At 45.9% G+C, this 22,403-nt stretch overlaps 1 protein-coding gene and 1 pseudogene across 3 annotated transcripts in view; both read right to left on the reverse strand.

Moving 5' to 3' along the window:
* The window catches only part of LOC309656812 (keratin, type II cytoskeletal 8 pseudogene), a 411,180-nt pseudogene that overhangs the window by 214,328 nt on the left and 174,449 nt on the right, over positions 1-22,403 (reverse strand). The window lies entirely within an intron of this gene.
* The window catches only part of PGM1 (phosphoglucomutase 1), a 55,796-nt gene continuing 49,810 nt past the window's right edge, over positions 16,418-22,403 (reverse strand). For both annotated transcript variants that reach the window (XM_082453728.1, XM_082453727.1), the window contains exons 10-11: positions 19,479-19,613; positions 16,418-17,086 (exon numbers count right to left, since the gene is read on the reverse strand). In XM_082453728.1, coding sequence (XP_082309854.1) covers positions 16,997-17,086; positions 19,479-19,613 — 225 coding nt within the window. In that variant the 3' untranslated portion in view covers positions 16,418-16,996. The remainder of the gene's footprint in view (positions 17,087-19,478; positions 19,614-22,403) is intronic.

Raw genomic sequence — 22,403 nt, forward strand, 5'->3', positions numbered from 1 at the left:
CCAGTAAGTGACAGAGCCAGAATCTGAGCAGAGGACTGTCCACCATAACCCTATTTTGGAGGCTTATGGTGAGAAATAAATGAGTTGAATGCATGTAGAGGACGTGGTATGTTGCCTAGTACATAGTAAATGCCCAGTGGAGGCTCTTATTATTACAATGAGGCAAAAGTGTCACAACATTTCATTTGCACCCCATTTTTTACTCCAGTTTTTTTATTTTAAGAGAGAGGGAGAAGGAGACAGGGAGAGAGAGAGAGAAAGCGCAAACATTCTGACTTGGAAGGGAACTTGTGCTTTGAAGCTGACAAGTATAATTTGTCTTGAGACTGCCAAGCTCTTGGGCTGAGCCTTCATATTGGAAAAAAAGAGACAAGTGAGATTAATCTGGGGCCTTCATTACTTACTCCATCTGGCCTGGCTTTGGCACGGCCCCTTCCCTCTACAAACCGATTACTCCTTCAAAAGCCTCAGCAGAGTGGCCGCTAATGGGTTCTGACATGGCAGGAATGGCGCTCACACAGCACAGAGATAAGGGCTCCAGCATCAGGGCCAAAACACTTCCAGCGCTATGGCCCAGACGCTCCACCACAGAAGAAAGAAATGAACTGAAAAGGAGCCAAGGCCTCTGGGTCAGGGTAGCTCTCAGGATTCCCGGGAACACCTGGTTCCCCGCAGTGGTGAGTGGCAGAAGCAAGGCTCACGTGGATGAGACCGGTGACACAGGTTATCTGACTAGGGTGTGTTCCAGTGTCCACGGGAACTTTTTAACCTGACTTCACAGTCACACTGGGGATAGGTCGGTGCTTCGGGGAAGTGAAGAAGGTTGTTGTTTTTAGGCCTTTGCCAGTAAAAACCTGCGGAGGAGGACTTCTCACCTTTTCTCCCTGTGCACACGGCTGCCCCATGGTGGTGGGGAGGGGGGAGAAGGAAGGGAACCGATGTTCACTGAGCACCTACTGTGCTCCAGACAGGGCGCCAGGCAGTCTCCATACAGCTGGCTCCATCACCAGCACAAGCCTGAGGAGGAGATATTACTATTCTCTCATTGGGAGGAGGAAAGGCGTTTATCCTGGGTCATCCAGTAAGTGACAGAGCCAGGATCTGAGCAGAGGACTTTCCACCTGTGGGTCTACATTGGTAGCTGGACTATTTTGCACCCTCAGTAGCAGCCTCTGGATTTGAGAGAAATTATGAATAGGGAGAATCTTCCACAGCCTCAGGAGGTACCAACTCTGTGACTTGAAGTCTTCTCTCCTGGGAGATTATAGAGCATAAGGGAAGCCTTTGGGCCACCCTGAGAAAGATGGAGTTCTTGAACAGAGGAACAAAACCAGAGCAATCAGTCGATCAATCAGGGATTGTTTATCTTGGATTGGGGGACAGCCAGGCTCTGAAACAAAGGCTCTGCTACTGAGCTGCTTTGAACATGCAGCTCTTTGAAAGGGCCATGAACTTTGGCTTCTGGGGCACTGGGGTGTCAAGGCCAAGCCCAGTAGCTCCCAGGGCCTCAGAGAAGTGAGTTTGGGAGGCTTGATGAGTCAAAGACTGTACAACACTGCCCTCTCCTGGGAACAAGGTCCATCTGGTCTGGCCAGGCAGAAATCTAGCTCAGAACGAATACCTGACTAAATTACATGTTAGTTTCTCTGCTTCCCCCAGGGAGCCTTCTGTGGTCACATTATGAATCTGGACTGCCAGTGGTTATTTATTAGTTAACAAAACCCACAGAGATGGAAAGTATGGGCTTCCAAGTCAAACACTGACCTATTCATTTCACTTTTTTTCATTCAACAAATATTTACGGGGTACCTATTTTGTGCCAAACACTGTGCTAGGCACTGAATGCACAATGATGATCAAGGCATATGGTCCCTAACTTCATGAATTTTCTAATCCTGTGGAAAGGATGAGCTATAAACAAGGAATTGTCTTATTGCAAACAAGGAATTTGTGCATTATTACTGTGGCAAATGTTTAGAAGGAAAAGCACAGGATGCTGTAGGAGTACATAATGTGGAAGGGGAGAGGAGAACCCTGGCCTGGTCAGTCAGGAAAGCCTTCCCCAAGGACATGCTCTGTATGCAGACACCTGAAGGATGTGTAGGAATTAGCAAAGCAGAGTGATTTAGGAGAACAACATGTGTGAAGGCCCTGATACAGGAAGGAGCCTGGTGCATCTGAAGAACTAAAAGAAGCTCTGTATTGATGGGCCATCAAGGGAGAGAAAAAGAGTGGTGTGAGGTGAGGTTGCAGAAATAGGCAGCAACCAGATCACACAGGGCCTTAGAATGCCACGTTAAGGATTTGGCCCTTTATCCGTCAAGTCTCTTTTTGTTACATATGACAAGACCTAATGCGAACTAGTTTAAGTTGAAAAGGCAATTTATTGGTTCATATAATTGGAAAATCTGGCATTAAAGCTTCAGGTATGGCTGAATCCAGGAGTTCAGATAGTATCATCAAGAATTCCTTTTCAATGAATTAATTTTCTTTGCTTGTTTCTGCATTTCTTATTAGTTCTAATTTTCTCTTGCACGGACATATTCTGTCAATCTGGTAGGAAAATAGGCTGATATTCCAGGCCTATATCTTTACAACCTATAATCCAAAAGGAAGAGAAAGTTAACCCTCTATCTCCATTTTGAAAAGAAAAATCAGGGAAAGACTCTAACTGGCTCAGCTTTGGTCACATGCTGGAACCATTAGACTCACTGGACCAATCACCATGTCCACAGGGAGGCAGTACAATGATCAGCCTAACCTGGGCCATGTTCCTACCACTGTAGCTAGAATGAGGGTGGAGGGTGAATAAAGGAAAAGGGGAGGCACCATGACTGACAGACGTAGGGCTATATGGAATATGGGAGGAGATTTCCCCCAAAGAAAAGTGGTGCTGATTATAGAAGGGAAATGGGAAAAAATGTGGGATATACAAAAACATTGACAAAACAGCATCATAATTAACAAAAAGCTATGAGAAACGACTGAAAGGTTGTATGCAAGTGAAAAACAACATAAGGTTTATTTTTTTGAAAGATCACACTGGCTATTATAAGACTGGAATGGAAGGAAAAGGGTAGAAGCAGAAAGGACTTCAGATTCTAGGCAAACTGAAACACCTCCCAGCTACCTAGAAATTATCTAGAAATGCTCAATAAATCATAGCAAAGATCCTTGTAAATGCACAGTAGTACTTGCAGGAAAGTACGAGAAATCCTCTTGGGGGCAAAGACAAGGAGGAAACTGAAAAATAAAAAGTGTTGAGTACCTGAATCTACTTTCCCTTGGAAGTTCTTCCAGTCTTAGATAACCAAGAGACTTGTGTTTTAACAGCCACCTGGGGAAAGGAGAGAGGGTCTTAGGCCTAAATGAGATGGGCATTAGATCTGAGAACCTTCCTACTCCTGCCCACACCCCACATAAAGCTGGGAATTTCAGTGAATGGTGAAATAATGAACCAGGGGGAAAAAATGCACCCATCATCAAGGAGAGAGAATAAGAAAGTATTTGTGTCTTGGCATGGCCTCTGGGTAGAAAAAAAGCCATCCCCTTTGAGAGTGTATAGGTATAAGTCTTCTCATGGGTTTGGGGTTGAAATTTATTCTGCTTGCATGGTCCTGGAATCTTCAACTTTAAAGAGATTCCAAATAAGTCAAACCCTGCGGGGTACCTGGAAGAAACAAACACGAATTTCTCTAGAGACCCTCAATCTAGCATGCACCCGGAGAAATTCCACTGAACGTGTGCTCACAATCCCATGCTGAGGTTTTCAGCCATCTTTTTTCCCCTGTGATGACCACATGGACCGTTAGCTGGCCAGTGGCCACTGGAGCCTCCTGACCGCTTCCCAATCTGCTTCTGACCTTCCTAGTGTCTGTCCTCATGATTCCTCTTCCTGCCTATGGCTGAACTGAACCCACTATAGCCCTGATATTTGCATCATTTCTCTGGCTTGGAACTTCTGTCTTCTTCTCAACCTAGTCTGGGGTTTCCTTTAGTTATGAAGCCCCTGGCTGCCCCCAGTGACAGTTTTTCTCCACCTCTTAGGCCCAGCCTGGCTTTGAGATCTTACACACTGGCATGACACCATGTACAGTATGCCCCTCTCAGTTTGTTCTGACCCTGCTTGCTGGACCAAGACAGAGGGAACAGGAGAAAAGGAGAAATGAACCAGGGCAGGCTCTGGGTTGGTCTTCATCCCAGTCTGTGGCATCTCGTGGAGGTGGTGTGGCCCGGGCTCCTCCTGACACAGAGCCCCTTTGCCCTCTTGCTGACCAGGCCCGAGTCAGACGGTGGGTGTGGGAGTGTCTCCTGACTCCGCCCCCCAACTGAGGAGTGCCCAGACGGTGCTCCAGAACCTGCATTCCTTCCCACACCATGGCCTGTGGCAGTGAGGCTGGTAACACAGAACACTGGCACGGGGTTCTGAGGTGGAAATCAAATAACTATCTGACTCAGAAAAAACAGATCCAACACCGCAGTCTTTGTGAGAAGAGAAAAGCCACCAGCGGGCCAGAAACACTAAGGGAGTGGGCTGCCAGCTGCACCCTGCCCTGCGGCCCCGCAGTGAGGAGGAAAGGCCCGCCCACCTGCTGTCCTGAGAGACAAGGGCCTTGACAGCCCTGACAGGCCAGGAGAATAAGCACACCCAGGAACCCTTCCCAGGCAGCCCTCAAGGTGTGGAGGAGGGTGACAATGGGCCCCAGGAGCTCATGCACGGGGATGTGCTTTGCTAACAGCACTGGGTAGAAGCCGGCTCAGGCCCTGGTGTGTGCGCCCTGCGCAGGCACATATACCTTGGACCCACCATTCCCGCAGCCCTCCATGCACATATACCTCTACCCAGTGCCTGTTGCAGGGAATTACTGTAGTTGGTTTAATTACCTTTGTTCTTGACTAGCACGTGGTCTCCAATGTAATGCTGTGGCTGGCACACAACATGGGCTCAAGGAATGTTAGGTGCCCTACATACGAACGAGTTCTGTTCTGAGAGCGCGTTTGTAAGTGCAATTTGTTCTTAAGTCCAACAAAGTTAGCCTGGGTACCCAACTAACACAATCGACTATATAGTACTGTACTGTAATAGGTTTATAGTACTTTTCACACAAATAATACATAAACATCAAACAAACACGGAAAATAAAGAAAACATTTTTAATCTTACAGTAGTACAGTACCCTGAAAAGTACAGTAGTACAGTACAACAGCTGGCATACAGGGGCTGGCATCGAGTGAACAGGCAAGAAGAGTTACTGACTGGAGGAGGGAGAGGAGGTGGGAGATGGTAGAGCTGAAGGATCGTCAGTACTAGGAGACAGAGGGTAAGCTGCAATTTCACTCACAGCTTATGTGATTGGACATGTGAACACACGTTCACATCTTTGAAAGTTCACGACTTGAAGGTTTGTATGTAGGGGACTTGCTGTAAATGCGTTATGGATCTCCATTTTCTTGCTGCAGACAGAGGAGGTTAGACCCTATCTCTAAAGGACTTTCCTTTGCATACAATTTAGAAGTGCAGACTCAGAGACTGAGGACACGAGCGCAGTCTGGCTCCACCACCCACTGTCTTGGACTTGCAGCAAGTTTTTTAACCTCCTTGTCTTCCATATGTAAAATGGGCATGTTACAGTAATCATCTCGTGGGGGTGTTATGAAGGTGAAGTGAGGTCACTTTTGCAAAGCACTTAGCACCCTGGAGGTCCATAGTGGGCACTCAGCAAACGTCAGACTCCGAGCTTATTTAGTGTCTACATATATTTATTTCATAATTCATTTGCACATTCAGTCATTCATTTAATCATCACAGTGGATTCAGGGCATTGTGAAGACAAAAATGAACAGAAAGTCTTCACACTGGAGGAATTCATAGCTTAGGGGCATTTGCTTTGTGTTAAAATAAGAGCTCTACAGACACAAAAGGCCATATATTATACAATTCCATGTATATGAAATGTCCAAATTGGGCAAATCCATAGAAACAGAAAGTAGATTTGTGGTTGCCAGGGGCTGAAGGGAGGGGAGAATTGGGAGTGGCTCTAGTGGGTACCAGTTTTTTTAGGGGCAAAGAAGATGTTTTGGAATTGAATAGTGGTGATGGTTACACAACCTGCACAACCTTGTGAATACACAGAAACCAATGTACACTTTAAAAGGGAGAATTTCATATATGTGAGTTATAACAATTTTTTAAAAGGGATCTAGAGTCTAACTGCTTGCTACTTATAGCTACTGGACCTTGGACAAGTTACACAACGTCTCTGGGCCTCAGTTTACTCATCAGTAAAATGGGGATAATAATCACCATCTGGTGGAATACTGGGGAAAACAGCTCACTCACCACGCTGACTTTACCAGTGTTATTTTAATTTATAGGATCACTCAATAATTCCAAATTGCCAACCAGACAAGAGTAAGATCCATTAAATAAATAAATTAAATAAAAAATAAACTTTTATAAACATACTGCTTGGGTTTTGTCACATCACACATCACATGATCTGCAGAAAACTTCCAGAGTATTTGGAACCTATACCATTCCATGACTTAAGCTTTTCCAAAGGAAAGCAAACAAGGGCTTGACTCGAGGATCTGAAACTTTTTACTCTAAAGTTCAAATTTTCAAGAGGAAAGCATCTGGGCATTAAAAAAGAATCCCTTCTTGAGCTAACAGCAACTTGAATTAATATTTCAAGACAAATAATTTTCAGCCATATTTAATCAACTTTTTCTCCACATTCCCTGGAACGGTACCTGGCATACGGCCAAGTACTCACTGTTAGCTCTGATTATTACACTATGGGAATTTCTCTGCAAAGGATGTGAATAAATTAAATATGAATGAAATAAATGCTGAAGAAACATGAAAAAAAGAGGGACCAACTAACGGTGGAAAGGAGCTGTAGGTCAGAGCATCTCATTCATTCATTCATTGGTGAGTAGCAATACTGGCTAAGACGAAATCTGATGCAAACTATTATATATAGGGTGGATATACAACAAGGTCCTACTGTATAGCACAGGGAACTATATTCAATACCCTGTGATAAACCATAATGGAAAAGAATATGAAAAATAATGTACATATATGTATAACTGAATCACTTTGCTTTATAGCAGAAGTTAACACAACATTGTAAATGAACTATACTTCAATAAAATTTTTTTTTTAAAAAGATGAAATCTGATTAAGACTGAGGACTTGACTGTGTTTTATCTGAGACCTGTCACTTATTAGCACTGTGACCTCGAGCAAGTTACCTAAACATTCTGCACCTTTGCTTTTTCATGTAGAAAATGGGAATAAAACTCTTCTATTGCTGTGAGCATTACCTGAGTAACATAGTGGCCAATTAAAAAAAAAAAAATCCTGACAGCCTAGTGGAATGGGGGTCAGAGCCAGATTTAAATTGCCTTGAGATAATAAGAAATGTGAATTTTTCTTGCCCATCTGAGTTTATGGACTCACTACACATTTACTGAGCCCCTATAATGGGCCAGACATTGAACTAGACCCTGTGGATACAATGCAAGACATCATTTTTCTCCTTCAGAGACTATTGTAAGGAGTATGAAGTGTTGTGTTCATCTGAAGGAGAGGGTCTGTCTTACTCCTGGCTAGGTAGATCGAGCCAATTAGTTCTTGTCTTACCTCAGATTCCCAAGAGAGAGCCGGATCATTCCAGCTCATCCTTTGGAACCAAGCCGTAGGTCAGAGGTGATAAGCTGTTGACAGGCCAGTGGATTGGCTGCCCTTGACTCAGGTGCTCACCCCTGGTCTAATCAGCTGTGGCCAGGAAATCTGAGGGTGGCTCACGTTCAAGGCATGGCCATAGCCTCCTCCCCAGCAGAAGCTAGTTCCCCTTAGAAGGGGAATTGGGTGGAGCAGACAGTATGACACTAGCACAACAGGGAACATTTTTCCAACAGATGTAACAGCACATGCAAAGTCAGACCAGTGTGGAAAACTATGAGATATTTGGGGAACTGTGAGGGTGGAGGGTGGAGAAGTTAGATTGCAATTGGAGATAAAACTGGAAAGGGAGGCTGGGGAAGAGCAGCTGGGGTGAACATCGTCCCCTTTCTCTGGAAGTCAGGACATTCTTTCACTGTAGGGCAGGAGTGATGGTGGTAAACGTCATTATCCCATAAACGCTCACTGTGGTCCCAGTCTGGGTGAGAGATCATAGTGGGCACTAGAGTGGGAACCCCGGCCACTGTGGTCAGAGGTCCCCTCCCCACCCACCCCCCAAAAAGACATTTTGAAGGCAACCCTTCATTTGCTGGAAATTGTTATATAATAGGACATAAATCTGCCTTGAGCGTGGAGGTGGGAGCATAAACATGAACTTAGGGGCCCTGAGAGGAACTGCTCTTATGATGCCAAGCACTTCCCTAGCACAACCACCGGGCTAGACTGGTTCAGGGAGACTGCACAGATGCGACAGACCCCCAGGTCTTTCCTGCCTTCTGTAATCAGCCACATTGCAAGGGGCTCTCTCCTGATAACACTTGGGACCCCTGAACTTGGGCTTCTATTCAGACTAGGCTTGACTTCTCCCCAAGTATCAGTTGTGTAAATATCTCCCTACCACCACCCCCCATCTGTCAGAAACATATTATCAAATTATACATCAAATTTTATCATCAGTTTGTCTTGCTAAAATCATCATTTAAAAAATTAGATCTGAGGGGCTTCCCTGGTGGCACAGTGGTTGAGAATCTGCCTGCTAATGCAGGGGACACGGGTTCGAGCCCTGGTCTGGGAAGATCCCACATGCCGCGGAGCAACTAGGCCCGTGAGCCACAACTACTGAGCCTGCGCATCTGGAGCCTGTGCTCCGAAACGGTAGAGGCCGCGACAGTGAGAGGCCCGCGCATCGCGATGAAGAGTGGCCCCCGCTCGCCGCAACTGGAGAAAGCCCTCGCACAGAAACGAAGACCCAACACAGCCATAAAATAATAACTAAATAAATAAATAAATAAAATTAAGAAAAAAAGCTTAAGCAGAAAAAAAAAAAAAATTAGATCTGAATAAAATTTTATTTCCCAAAGGAAGTAACTGAGGCCTTGTTTCTTATTCTAGGTTTTACTTGACTCTCATAATCTGATCAACTCTGGTTTAAATCTCTGTTCCACCACTGGCTAACTTTAACCTAAGGCAAATTACTTAATCTCTTGGCCTCCATTTCCTCACCTGTAAAATGGAACTAATAATACCCACCTTTAGGGTTATGATAAGGATTCAATGACATGGTGTATATAAAGTGATTAAATGGTATCTGGTACCAAAAAGGTGATCAATATATATTAGTAGTAGTAGTGACTTGTATGATTTGGGGCAAATAATCTGATTGCAAAATGTCATATTTACTGCAAATCTACCTATTTGACAGCACTGTTGTGAAGATTAAATGAAAGAATGCGAGTTGAGTGCTTTGAAAAGTGCTGTACAGCTTTAGGAATCATGAAGTCAGACACGGGGGACTGTTACAGGCGAGGCTGCAAAGTGGCAGATGGAAAAAGCCAAAGTGTAGAAAAAAGCTGGGGCCATGAATTTAAACTACTGAAATCAATCTTTAATTCACTTCTGAGTTTAAAAATATCTGTACAACTATTTTATTAATATGTTTTGTACTATTTCTGAAATCAATTGTGATTTATCTCATTTAATAGTAACTACTAATTTTCTGTATATTGGGCACATATTTTTTTTATCAATTTACAGATTGGCTGGTCTATTTTCAAATAGGCTTTCACACCCACAAATGTTAATTAAACATTTGTGAAAGAAAGTAGGAATATTCCTCAGAAGTAGCAAATAAGTTTTCATTGACATTCCCACTACCATTGATTAATATTTCTTGTCCAGTGCATTGTATTGAGGTGTCTGGGGCCCTATCTGGACTTAGTAGAAATAGTGCTGCAATTGATTAGTTATGTCTGTCATGGGCACGGGAATGTGAAATAATAGCACATGTCTATACTTAGAAAGTTGACAAATGGATGCTCCTGATGAAAATAATTTCAAGATTAAATTCATTCTCCTGCCCACCTGACTCAGAATGGTATATTTAGTGGGGGGAGGGGGGTGGAATATTTGAGTATTGTGACAGATTGTGTTTTCCATAAGATGGCTACAGAGCTTCCAGCTCACGTGCTCTTCTGCAATGTGACCTTGCCATTCCTCCAAGAGGTAGAGTGTAATGCCCCGTCCCTTCAATCTTGGCTGGCCTGAGTGGGTCATAACCAGTTGGATATAGCAGAAGTGAGGCTGCCTGACTCCCGAAGCTAGGTAGGAAAGGAATCCCAGCTTCTGCCTGGCTCTCTTGGGACACCTGCTCTTGGGAAGCTTCCTCTGGGAAGCCAGCACCGTGCTGTAAGAAAAGCAAGCTACACAGAGAGATCATGTGCAGGCCAAGCTGTCGACATTCCCAGCTGAACCCAGCCTTCAAGTCTGAGAGGCTCCAGATGATTCCTGCCCCTGGCCTTTGAATCATTCCCAGTTGTTCTGGCCTTCCCAGGTAAGGGCTCAGACTTCATGGAGCAGAGACAAGCTATCTCCTCTGTGTCTGCCTTCCTGACCCACAGAATCTGTGAGCATAAAAATATCATGCAAAAGTTTAAAACACCACTAGATTTGGGGTGCTTTGTTACACAGCAATGGTAAACCAGAAGAAGCATCCCAAACACCAAGGGTGGGTGCTGGTGGCGGGTCTGCTTTTTCCTTCATCTTATGAGAATCTGCACAGGACAGGAAAACTCTCAAAGTTTCCATTCCTTTATCTGGGATAATAAGAGCCTTCCTATCACAGTACAAAAATGAAGTCAGAAACCAATAGAGACTGAGCTTTTACGAGACAGAGTGTTTATGAAACACCACCGTCATGAAAAGCAAACGACTGCTACTCTTGACTAGCCTTTCCGTCGACTGGAGTGTGGCACTCTGAATCACGAAAGACGTGCCTTTGGGAAAATAGTTATTACCCCACATCCACAAATCCAACTTAATGGATCTAGGTAGAGCTTTCACATTTGGTAAAAACCAAACCAAAGCCCTCAAAAATTCCCACATGACAAGCAGACATGAGACATACTCTTGCTGGCAGTGACCTCACTTCTCTTAGATAATGACACGCCAAGTTTGTGGGACTGCTTCTTGCCTCTGATAATAAGAATGGAGAAGAGCCTCTCGGCCTCCCAGAAGTACATGCTGTGTGCCCGTCCAGTGCGAGGCCCAGGGCCAGTCTGCCCACCTAGTCCCATCATGACTGCCCTTCCGAGAACCTGCTTGAGGGGGGGCTTTGGGGCTTGGGCCTGCCTTTGTTGAGTCTACTCCTTAAAGAAAAATAACTCCTTTTGGATTCAGGCTAAGTTGGTAGAACCTTCCTCCAGCTACACCCCCAATTAACTTTTGTAGCAATGGGAGATAAAATACTTTTTAACGTGTAAATCTAGTTTTATTCAAAGTAGCCATGATACATATCTCCCATCTCCTGCCAGCATCCCCCCCACCCCACCCCCCGACCCTCTGTCCTGGGTGCTTCTCCCCTTCAGCCTCTAAAGCTTTAGGAAAGAGTTCTTGGCTAGCCAGTCACTAGCTGCAAAAGTTGGTCAACTCACTGGTCACCTGTAAAATGAAGCTAATTATACCTCATAGGTTGGGGAGGTCACAGCATAAGGAAACACTCTGTCATGCAACAAACAGATTTCATTCACTCTTTTCTTTTTTTTTTTTTTTGTATTTTTTTTAAACATCTTTATTGGAGTATAATTGCTTTACAATGGTGTGTTAGTTTCTGCTGTATAACAAAGTGAATCAGTTATACATATGTTCCCATATCTCTTCTCTCTTGTGTCTCCCTCCCTCCCACCCTCCCTATCCCACCCCTCTAGGTGGTCACAAAGCACCGAGCTGGTCTTCCTGTGCTATGCGGCTGCTTCCCACTAGCTATCTATTTTATGTTTGGTAGTGTATATATGTCCATGCCACTCTCTCACTTTGTCCCAGCTTACCCTTCTCCCTCCCCGTATCCTCAAGTCCATTCTCTAGTAGGTCTGTGTCTTTATTCCTGTCTTGCCCCTAGGTTCTTCATGACCATTTTTTTTTTCTTAGATTCCATATATATGTGTTAGCATACGGTATTTGTTTTTCTCTTTCTGACTTACTTCACTCTGTATGACAGACTCTAGGTCCATCCACCTCACTACAAATAACTCAATTTCATTTCTTTTTATAGCCGAGTAATATTCCATTGTATATATGGGCCACATCTTCTTTATCCATTCATCTGTTGATGGACACTTAGGTTTCTTCCATGCCCTGGCTATTGTAAATAGAGCTGCAATGAACATTTTGGTACATGACTCTTTTTGAATTATGGTTCTCTCAGGGTATATGCCCAGTAGTAGGATTGCTGGGTCGTATGGTAGTTCTATTTTTAGTTTTTTAAGGAACCTCCATACTGTTCTCCATAGTGGCTGTATCAATTTACATTCCCACCAACAGTGCAAGAGGGTTCCCTTTTCTCCACACCCTCTCCAGCATTTATTGTTTGTAGATTTTTTGATGATGGCCATTCTGACCGGTGTGAGATGCACTCTTTAAAAAAAAAAAACGTTTATTGAACTTTTACGATGTGGCAGGCATGGGGCTAGACCCTGGGTAAACATTGGTGAAAAAGGCAGTCCCTGCCTTCTGGGAGTTCCAGGGCAGTAGGAGGAATGGAAAATAAACAGGTAGAGCGCGATAAGTGCTGTGAAGAGGACACTGCTACGGGAACACTAGGAAAAGCTCCCAAGCCAGAGACTAGAAGCTCAGAAACTTCTGAGGCCTGAGGAAGGAGTAGGAGTTGGGGAATATGGGGGAGGGTGGGGCGGAGGAGAAGGGTGATGCAAGCAGAGAGAAGAGCAGGTCCGAAGGCCTGGAGACGAGGGAGCACGGTATTTCCAGAGAACTGCAGGTGGTTTCACGTGGCTGAAGCATCCAACATAAAGCAGAAGGTAGAAGAAGAGGAGCGGGGGGTGGGATGGGAAGTGGCAGGCAAGTCTGCATGGGTCTTGTAGGCTACACAAGGCATTGGGGAAAGAGCACTTGAAAGAGTCAGCGTTGGAAAGAGCACTTGGCCAGTGATGAGAATACCGGCTGAGAGGGGACAAGAATGAAGGCCAGGGGCCACGAGGAGGCCTCTGCTGTACGCCAGGTGGGATGCAATGATTCTGTGCACGACGGCTGCTGCTACTCATTTCCAACTCCTTTTGCTGGGGCTTCGGAACATAGAAACATGAAGGGTGTGTCTCTTACGTATTATGTTTCCTGGAAGATTCTGACACAGTAAGGCCACTTTCTGTCCGATAAGTCAACAGGAAATGCAGCAGAAGCAGCCTGGGATAAGCTCTGGGTCAGAGGGGGCAGAGGGACCCAGGCCCCAGAGCTGGGCTCCCAGGCACTGCAGTGAGCTCGGCCTTTGCTGTCATTCTCCATGAGGCAGGGCCCACCCCCTGGAAGCCCGGCCATTCGCTGGGCCTGAGGAACATCCCTGAACAGGAACCTCCTTCTCTGAAATCAGAGCTGAAAGTCAAGAGGGAGGGGAAAAGTTGAAATTTCAGAGTTGGGCCCCAGACAGTTGAAACCCAATTTTCTCACTGTAATCCTCACCACACCCTAAAGAAAACAGGCCTGACTCACAGACCACATCAATCCTGGGAGGCGGGGAAGATTGGCTGTGCGCTGCTGGCCGGCCTCTCAGGGTTCCGTCTCCCTGCACGCCTGGGGGCACGTGTTGGGGTGTCTCTCTGGAAGCCACAGAGGGGGGAAGGGCAGCCCATACCCCAGCCCATCCCACTGCTCCATGGCCCAGACACCTCCCTCTTCCTCCTTTGAGCTAACAGCTCCCAAACCTATAGGCAAGTGGATCAGGGAAAGCAGCTCAATTATGATCAGGGATGAGGAGGAAATTCTTGAAGCCACTCCAGGGGCCACAGACCCGGGACTGTGTGCAGCTGATTCAACAGATGGGAGCGTAGAAAAGGGTCATGGAAAATGAGCGAGATTCGGGGTCAAGGTTCCACTTCTACCACATGGTAGCTGAAAACCTGGGGCAAATTACTTAAGCTTCTGTTGAGTTTCAGTTGCCTCAGCTCTAAAATGGGCACGAGAATATCTTGCTTGGAGGGTTACTGGAAACCATCTTCTGAAACAGAAGAGGCGCTTGGAAAATTTGGATTCTAACAGCATGTGTTGCCTACACAACTCCTAAGGCACTTATCCTACACAGCATTTCTTTCTTTCTTTTTTTTAAAAAACAGGTCAATTCTTTTTTTAAAAAAAATTTATTTATTTATTTATTTATTTATTTATGGCTGTGTTGGGTCTTTGTTTCTGTGTGAGGGCTTTCTCTAGTTGCGGCAAGCAGGGTCCACTCTTCATTGCGATGTGCGGGCCTCTCACTATCGCGGCCTCTCTTGTTGCGGAGCATAGGCTCCAGATGCACAGGCTCAGCAATTGTGGCTCACGGGCCTAGTTGCTCCGCGGCATGTGGGATCTTCCCAGACCAGGGCTCAAACCCGTGTCCCCTGCATTGGCAGGCGGATTCTCAACCACTGCACCACAAGGGAAGCCCCAACCTTTCTTTCTTTTTTTTTTTTTATTGAAGTATAGTTGATTTACAGTGCTCTGCCAATCTCTGCTGTACAGCAAAGTGTCTCAGATATACACATCTATATATTCTTTTTTTAATATTCTTTTCCATTATGGTTTATCCTAGGATATTGAATACAGTTCCCTGTGCTCTACAGTAGGACCTTGTTGTTTAGCCATTTGAAATGTAATAGTTTGCATCTACCAGCCCCAAACTCCCAGTCCATCCCTCTCCCTCCCCAGCTCCTCCCTGGCAACCACAAGTCTGTTCTGTATGTCTATGAGTCCTACACAGCCTTCTATTTGTGTGGGACTCCATTCCTCCAGCTAGTCCCACAGGCAGCTGGAGGGCGGTAACTGTGTGTTACACATCCTTTCCTTCCCAAGGCATCTCACACTTAAGGTGGTCAACACGTGTTTCCTGGCTGACTGATACCCCCAGGCATCCAAGTCCCCAGGGTAGGGGTTGGACAACAATGCCAAAATTAATAGAGTCTCTGGCACCCAAGGCATCACCCTTTAATCACCAAAATACAGGGGCATTTGCACGCCTTTCTTCCACCTGTTAGAAGTAGTTGAGAAGTAGCCAGTTAGTACTAGAGGCAACACAAAGCACTGGTAAACCATGCAGGACTAGGGCTGCCCTGCTGGGGGACAGGCCACCACCCTCCCGTGGTGCGAGCTTGGATGATGAGCTGAACCCCGTCTGTAAAGTGGGGATATTCAGAGTACTTACCTCATAGTTACTGGGAGCATTTACAGAGTATATGGAAAGCACTCAGCACAGTGCCTGGCATAGGATTAATGTTCAGCAAGTATTCATCTTCACCTCATCATTGTCAAAGCTCAGTTCTGTTTGCTGGGCTGGACTCCCTTGTTAAATGGCAACACTGGAAATCTCACCCCAGATAAAGACCCTGCCACCTGGAATGGGGATTCCATCCTGGGTCGGGGAGGGGTGCAGAGCTGGGCTGTCTCTCTGGAACAGTCCATACGGCAGGTGACTACGGGAAGTGCCTTCCAAACCATAAAATGCATTTCAAATATTTGTTTTATAGTTTTTGTTTTTCCGATTCTTTAAAATCTAGAAACAATATTGTAAACACAATCCTAGTTCCCATTTATTTGATAACCTACCATGAATGAGATACTATGCCCATGGCTTTTCACAGACCCACTCGCTTTATATTCTCCATGACCCTACAAAGTTAGAACTATTTTTCAAGCCCGTTTTAAAGATAAGGAGAATGACATTCCAAGATCACTCAAGGTCTCAAGTGGGATTCAAACTCAGGTTTGTTGGCTCCCAAGACTATGCTTTTAACTACTAAGTTACGCTCGTGGGCTGAATATAGTCTAAGATGAATAAGATGCCAACGGGCTCAAGATTTCCAGCCAAATGCCAGAAATCCTGCTCTCAGATTCCGAGAGTTCTGCTTCTGTCCCCTCAACAGGCAGGGTGGCATCTCAGCACCGCAAGGCACAAGGCAGTGCTTTGCTAGTTAAGATCTCCTGACAACTATCTTCCTTCTCCTTGTTCCAAGTTAACAATGTCGAGCTTAATTTATCCACCTCAGAAGGAGCCAGGGCTCAGCTGACCCTGCTAAGATTTGAAATTATAGTTCCTGAGTCTAATTTTAAACCAAGCACAGACAACATTTTTTTTCTAGCTGGGACATCCAAACAAAATACAATACCACCCAACCCCTCTAAAAAAATCTGGTTTCTTTCTGAAATCAGAAGAGCGTTTTATAAGAAAAAAAAAAAGACATAAAGAAATGGTAGCTTATTTTGCTTTAATATCCCAAAATATTTGTGTGAAGGGGACTACGCTGCAGAACAAGGCAGAACTCTGTAGACAAGTACGTCTCACTCTGAGGAAAGAACTGATTGGAGAGAAGGCACCAGAAACTGCATTTTGCTGGATTATATGTAAACAGTAAATGGGGGGGAAAGGCTCACAAAGGAGAAAGGAACTTGCACTGTCATTTCACAGGTGGATCCTAAGGACGGAAATTAGCCTCAGGAGCTGATGCTCAACCTCCATCTTCCATTGTAGTGTAAACAGGACCTGGCGCTAAGGAGACAAACACCCACACACCAGCCGCGCACGAGGACACGAAAAGGAACTGACAGTAGTATAAGCCCCTGGGTCCTTTTTTTTCTCTTTCCCGCATGGCTCCTATGGGCATATCAGTTGGCAATGCCTAGGAATTGTACCATTTGTCAATGACTGGTTAGTGGAAAAAACAAATCCTAAAAAGCCTGGGTGAATACACTTTGTTTCTGTTCATGCTCTTCAATCAGTTGACTCGGAAGGCCTGGGGTGGAGGGATGTACCGCATCTGGCCTGTCTTCTTAGGTGATAACGGTGGGTGCAGTGCGTCCCGTCCTTTCCTGGAGTTGGGACAACTTCAGGGCAATGGAAATAAGGGGGGCCAACATGACCTGAGGGAGACACAAAGAGAAAAACCTTTGCCGTCACTTTCTCTAGACACGGATCCATAGCTCCAGCCCTGAGTAGGCCTCGAGCTCCAGACCCATGTCTGATGGCCTACTCCGATAACCCAAAGGCTCCTCAAACTCCATTAAGTCTAAAAACAAAGACATGTTCTTTCTTCACAAAAAAACCTAGTTCCAGCACTCCCTATTTCAGTCAATGATCTAGTACATAAAGCAAATGAATGACTAGGAGCCACTCTTGACACCTTCCTCCCTCACATTCCTGTTGGCCAACCCACCAGCAGCCTAAGTGACTTATCTTCTACCTCTCTCCCATTGTCACCCAGTTCTCTCCATCCCAGTGCCACAGCTCTCGCTACACCAAGCCCTCCCTCTGACCTGGAACAACTGTGCTTCAGGATCCGCTTCTGCATCCTCCCATTTGTTTCCCACACTCTACCCAAAGAAGTATTTTCAAAATACACCACCCTCCCATCTACCTCTCACTTAAGGGAAAAAAAAGAATTCTGCTGTTGCTTAAATAAATAAATATTTTAATATTAAAAAAAGAAAACTATGTATCTAGTTGAACTGCCCATTTTATACATGAAGAAACTGATAACCCAAAGAAGTGAAGTGATTTGACCAAGTGATTCAAGGGCAGAGCCAAGAGTAGTACATTTTCTATTGACCACTGTTGCTTTCCCTCATCCAAATCTCTACCAACTCATTACACCTGGAAGAAAGTTGGAGAACCACTGCACACACTGACATACCACTTGCCATTCCCCTTGGGGCTCCAACAGTCCCAATGAAGTGCTGAGGCTGAGGCCCAGCAGCTCTAGAGTAGGGAAAGGCATGTCCCCAGATAGAATGGTGGTATACCTGGGCATGTGGGCACCTTGCATCCTTCAGGGCCCTCCCACTCCCTGAGGACTATGGTTCAGACGAAACTTAACTCTCACTCATTCTTTGTATTTACCATGTGTCAGGTATTAAGACAGAGAAACACAACTTCCTTCCTCTTTTGCTCTTGCTCTATTATTCTGTGGATCTACAATGTAGACACCATTGCCTTTGATTTTAGTTTTAGGGATGTCTCAACACCACAGCAATCTGGCGATAACTGGAGCTAATGCCTGGCCACTGGAAAAACTGTAAAAGTGAAGCATCCTCTCATTTCTCTCTTTTTGTAATAAAAACAATTGTAAGAGCCACTTTTCCTCAAAAGCTAATTCCATATGTCAGGCACAGTGTTCAGAATTGTGCCTTCATCACCTCCTTAAATCCCTGTAACAACTCTGTGAGGTAAGTAGCATTCTGCCATTTTACAGACAAAGAAACCAAAGCTCAGAACATTGAAAAGACTTACCCAGGGCCACACAGTTATTAAGGAACTGAATTTAAAACAAGATCTAACTCCAAAATGGGTTAGAGAGATCAAAATCACTATGCCAGGGGTTTCCAAATGAGTTTCACAGGATTCTAATTCGGTGTTAAAAGGAAAAAGGCTTTGTGGGAGAATAGACATGGCGAACATTATTTAAACAGGCATCTGTACTGCAAGTCTGCTCCGAGCTCTAAGGCGAGGTGTGTGTTGTGAGCTGCCAAGACGGGGCTGACGTACCCCAGCACTTCCTAAACTGGCTTTGGCTCTGGAGCTCTGGGTGGGGAGCAGTTCCCAAAACAAGGAACACACGTGGGGAAACTCTCCCCTGTGCGTCCCTGCTTCCCCTTTTGGGTGGCTGTCCTCCAAGTTCTCTGTTCCACCTCTGGCTCCCAGGGCCCCTCCTCACTCTAACATACTTCTGGAGACACTCTGGGTGGGGCTGGGACCCCAAAACACAGGTTGCAAGTCCGAAGACTCTCCCATAAAGACCTTTCTTTCTGCGCCATGAAACAGTCTCTCCTTGCCTACCCCCTAGCCCCTACCAAATCTAGAGCCAGTGTATGTTCTGCCAGGGCAGGGGATGAGACCAAGCAAAGTGGCAAATAATCAGTGACAGACCAGAACACCAGATCAGGGGCTGATTTTAAAGATTAGTTCTCTTGAATCTGCCACTTAACCAGGCGTGTGAACCTATTAACTATTATTTAACCTTTCTGAGCCTCCATTTCCTTATCTGTAGAAGGGATATTAATAGATAAGAAGAACAGATTTGAGAATGAAATGAGTATATCCATTTGGGTAATGGGTTTAGAACAGAGCTTGGTGACTAGAAAATGCTCAGATAATTGTTAGCTATTATTGTTTTCTGATGCACTGAAGGAGACGTGGAGGAAAGTGAGCCCACCTGTCTGATCATTTGAGAAACGGGTTGTGATGACAGGCGCAATGGAGCCACTACCCTTCCCTCCAACAGAAAGAACTAGCCGGGGCACAGGGCCTGGGCATTACCTGGGGGTCTTGGTTGATCTTGGCGACGTCCTTCTCATAGCTGTCGACGTACAGTCGAACGGTGGCGCCTGCACTCCCGGTGCCACTCAGTCGAAAGATGATGCGAGAACCATCTGCAAAAATGAGCCGCAAGCCCTGGGAAAGGTAACAGAGTTTCTTTTTTCCTCACATGCTGGAAGAAAGACTGAAGGCTGACAAATTATGAGGGGTCCATTTGGAGATCTAATTTCACCCGTACTTGATCAATCAGAGGATTAGATCCTTGAGAAACGGCCACAGTTGAGCCCCGTGAGTCTGCCCTCGGTCAGCCTGTCACTGCATCCAGCCAGTGGGGGTTGGGCTCATGGGGGAGAAGCATCCCCAGGGTCAGGCGGGAGACAGGATCCTGGGGAGGCTGGCTGACACAAGCCCTGCCCTCTCCATCCCACTTCCCTGTGATTTATGGACTAACCATTCTAGCTTGAAGCCTAATAAATAAGTTAATAAATAAATAAGCTGCTAGATACGGAAATCCGATTTCCAGATCAGGAGGGAAACACGGACAGAATGGGCTGAAACCAGAGCAGAGGAGGTTTCAGGTGGAACAGAGGAAGAACTCTTTGCAAAACACTGATGGAGAGCCTCAAAATAGAACAGGGGGCCATGTGCCCCAAATGGCAGAAGGCCAGCTATTCCGACCTTTTTTTTTTTTTTTTTAATTTTATTTATGTATTTATTTATTTATGGCTGTGTTGGGTCTTCGTTTCTGTGCGAGGGCTTTCTCTAGTTGCGGCAAGTGGGGGCCACTCTTCATCGTGGTGCGCGGGGCTCTCACTATCGCGGCCTCTCTTGTTGCGGAGCACAGGCTCCAGACGCGCAGGCTCAGTAATTGTGGCTCACGGGCCTAGTTGCTCCGCGGCATGTGGGATCTTCCCAGACCAGGGCTCGAACCCGTGTCCCCTGCATTGGCAGGCAGATTCTCAACCACTGCGCCACCAGGGAAGCCCCCTATTCCGATCTATTGAGCCAGATCCAGCGGTCAGTCTCCACCAATGCCTGATGACTCAAAGCAGGGCCCATGTGGGTGCAATGCCAAGCCCCGCCCCTCTATCTCCTGCCCTCCCCCTTCCCTCTCTGGCCGCATCTTTTGTCCTCAATAATCTTGATTCAGGGAAAAAAGGCTGGGGACTCTTGAGGTAAGAAGGCTGAGCAAGACAGTTATCTGAAGACCCTTCAGTCTTGATGAGTCTGTCAGTTCTTCCATAAAAAGAACTTTGCATAAGCCGATGGCCTAACCAAAAGGAAAGATACTACCTCTCATCTACCGTTTGTCACCAGACCCAATCCAGGGTTTAACCATGCCACTCAGCACTGAAGACAGCAGATGAAATACACAGAGTACATTCCCACTTAGTCAACATGGGGAGGATGCAGTGAATACCCGTTTACCATTTCCTGCTTTCTAGACACATACCAGGGTTGGCCTCCTTCTCCCACAACTTTCAGCTTGAAGCCTCTAAATTTTTTTCACTTGATTGCAGATGCTATATCTACTTCAGAAGATTTTCCCTCCTCCCCGGTCTTCCATCTAAATGCTCAGACTTTCTGATTACAAAACGTGGAGCTGCTGACTTCTTCCTCTGAGCAGAGAGCACAGTGCCCGTGCTCACGCCGACGCCCCTCCCAGGCACACCTCAGCATCCCCCCCCCTCCTGGTGCGTGCTGGATGCGGCGCAGAGTCGGGGCTTACTTTGCCTAAGGCTCTGTTCTCTCTCTGAAGGCTTCACCACAAAATCTTCTGCTCTGCTCTGCCACCCCTCGGGCCCCACCCTCCCCTTTCCTACACCCACCCCCTCCTCCACCCCAGGCCTCTCTTTTTCTAATTATCTCAGACATCATTTACGATCATCCATACTAGACCCAAAGTTCTCACAGATGGTGAAAAAGCATAAGGAAGAAAAGCCACGGGGCCAGAATTCTGACAAAGGGAGACTTCAGGCACTGAGGGTTACTGTGGCCATGTTCCATCCACTCGTCCACTACCTGCTCTCCAGAGAGAGACTTTAAATAAGTCCTGCAGCCCAACTCCTTCAAAGCCTGCTGGATGCCTTGAGAAGGACCCAGCCAAAAATCTCGGTCTGGATCAGAAAAAAAGCTAACTGGACAGCTATAGCATAATCTTATCTCCCTCTTTATTATCTCTGTTTCTAAGTTATGAGTCCATTCTGTGACAACAAGAACAGAACCAGAGGAGAGAGGAGCCTGGGCCCGGGTGTTAGTGAGAAGCCTGGAGAAGGGCTGACCCAGCCTACACCCTGGGTGCCTGGCGCCCAGTGAGGGAAACGCTAACAGTTCTGTACGTATCCAGACACGGTCCAGGGTCTCAACTGTGATGTCCTCCTACGTGCTGCTGTGTTAGGGTCGGCTGCGAGTCACGTGCTACAGGTAATAACAGTGCATGTTTCTAAGTCTGCAAATGGCTTGTCTATTTTTTTCTTCTTTTTTAGAAATCAGAACATATCACAGAAACGTCTATGAAGAGGCTACTCTCATGCCACGCCGGCATTCTGCTACAAGCTCTTGAGAGAGAAGAAGGAGGTTGAGGTCTAAGGCAGCAGTTCTCCATCTTTTTAAGATTCTAGGGCTCTTTTCTGCATACACATTCAACATGACCTCTTGCATAGAATTCTGGAGAATGTAAAAGTCTTTCTGGAGTCTAGACTAAGAATCCCAGAATGAGGGCATAGGGGTGTGCGTAGAATCAGGGCAAAAACCATTTTCCCTACAAGTACCTGTGCAAATCATGTGTGACTTAGCAGAAAGCCACTTGAGAAAACAGGGCAGCAAAGGACAAATGACCAAGAAGCCTTTTTCTTTTTTCTCTTGAGATTTCAGAGACAAAGCTCCGAGGCTTCTCTCCCACATTGCACATATGTCTGTTCCTAC

Source organism: Balaenoptera physalus (genome assembly GCF_965194825.1).
Source record: "Balaenoptera physalus genome assembly, chromosome: 1".
In the NCBI taxonomy this organism is placed as follows: Eukaryota; Metazoa; Chordata; class Mammalia; order Artiodactyla; family Balaenopteridae; genus Balaenoptera; species Balaenoptera physalus.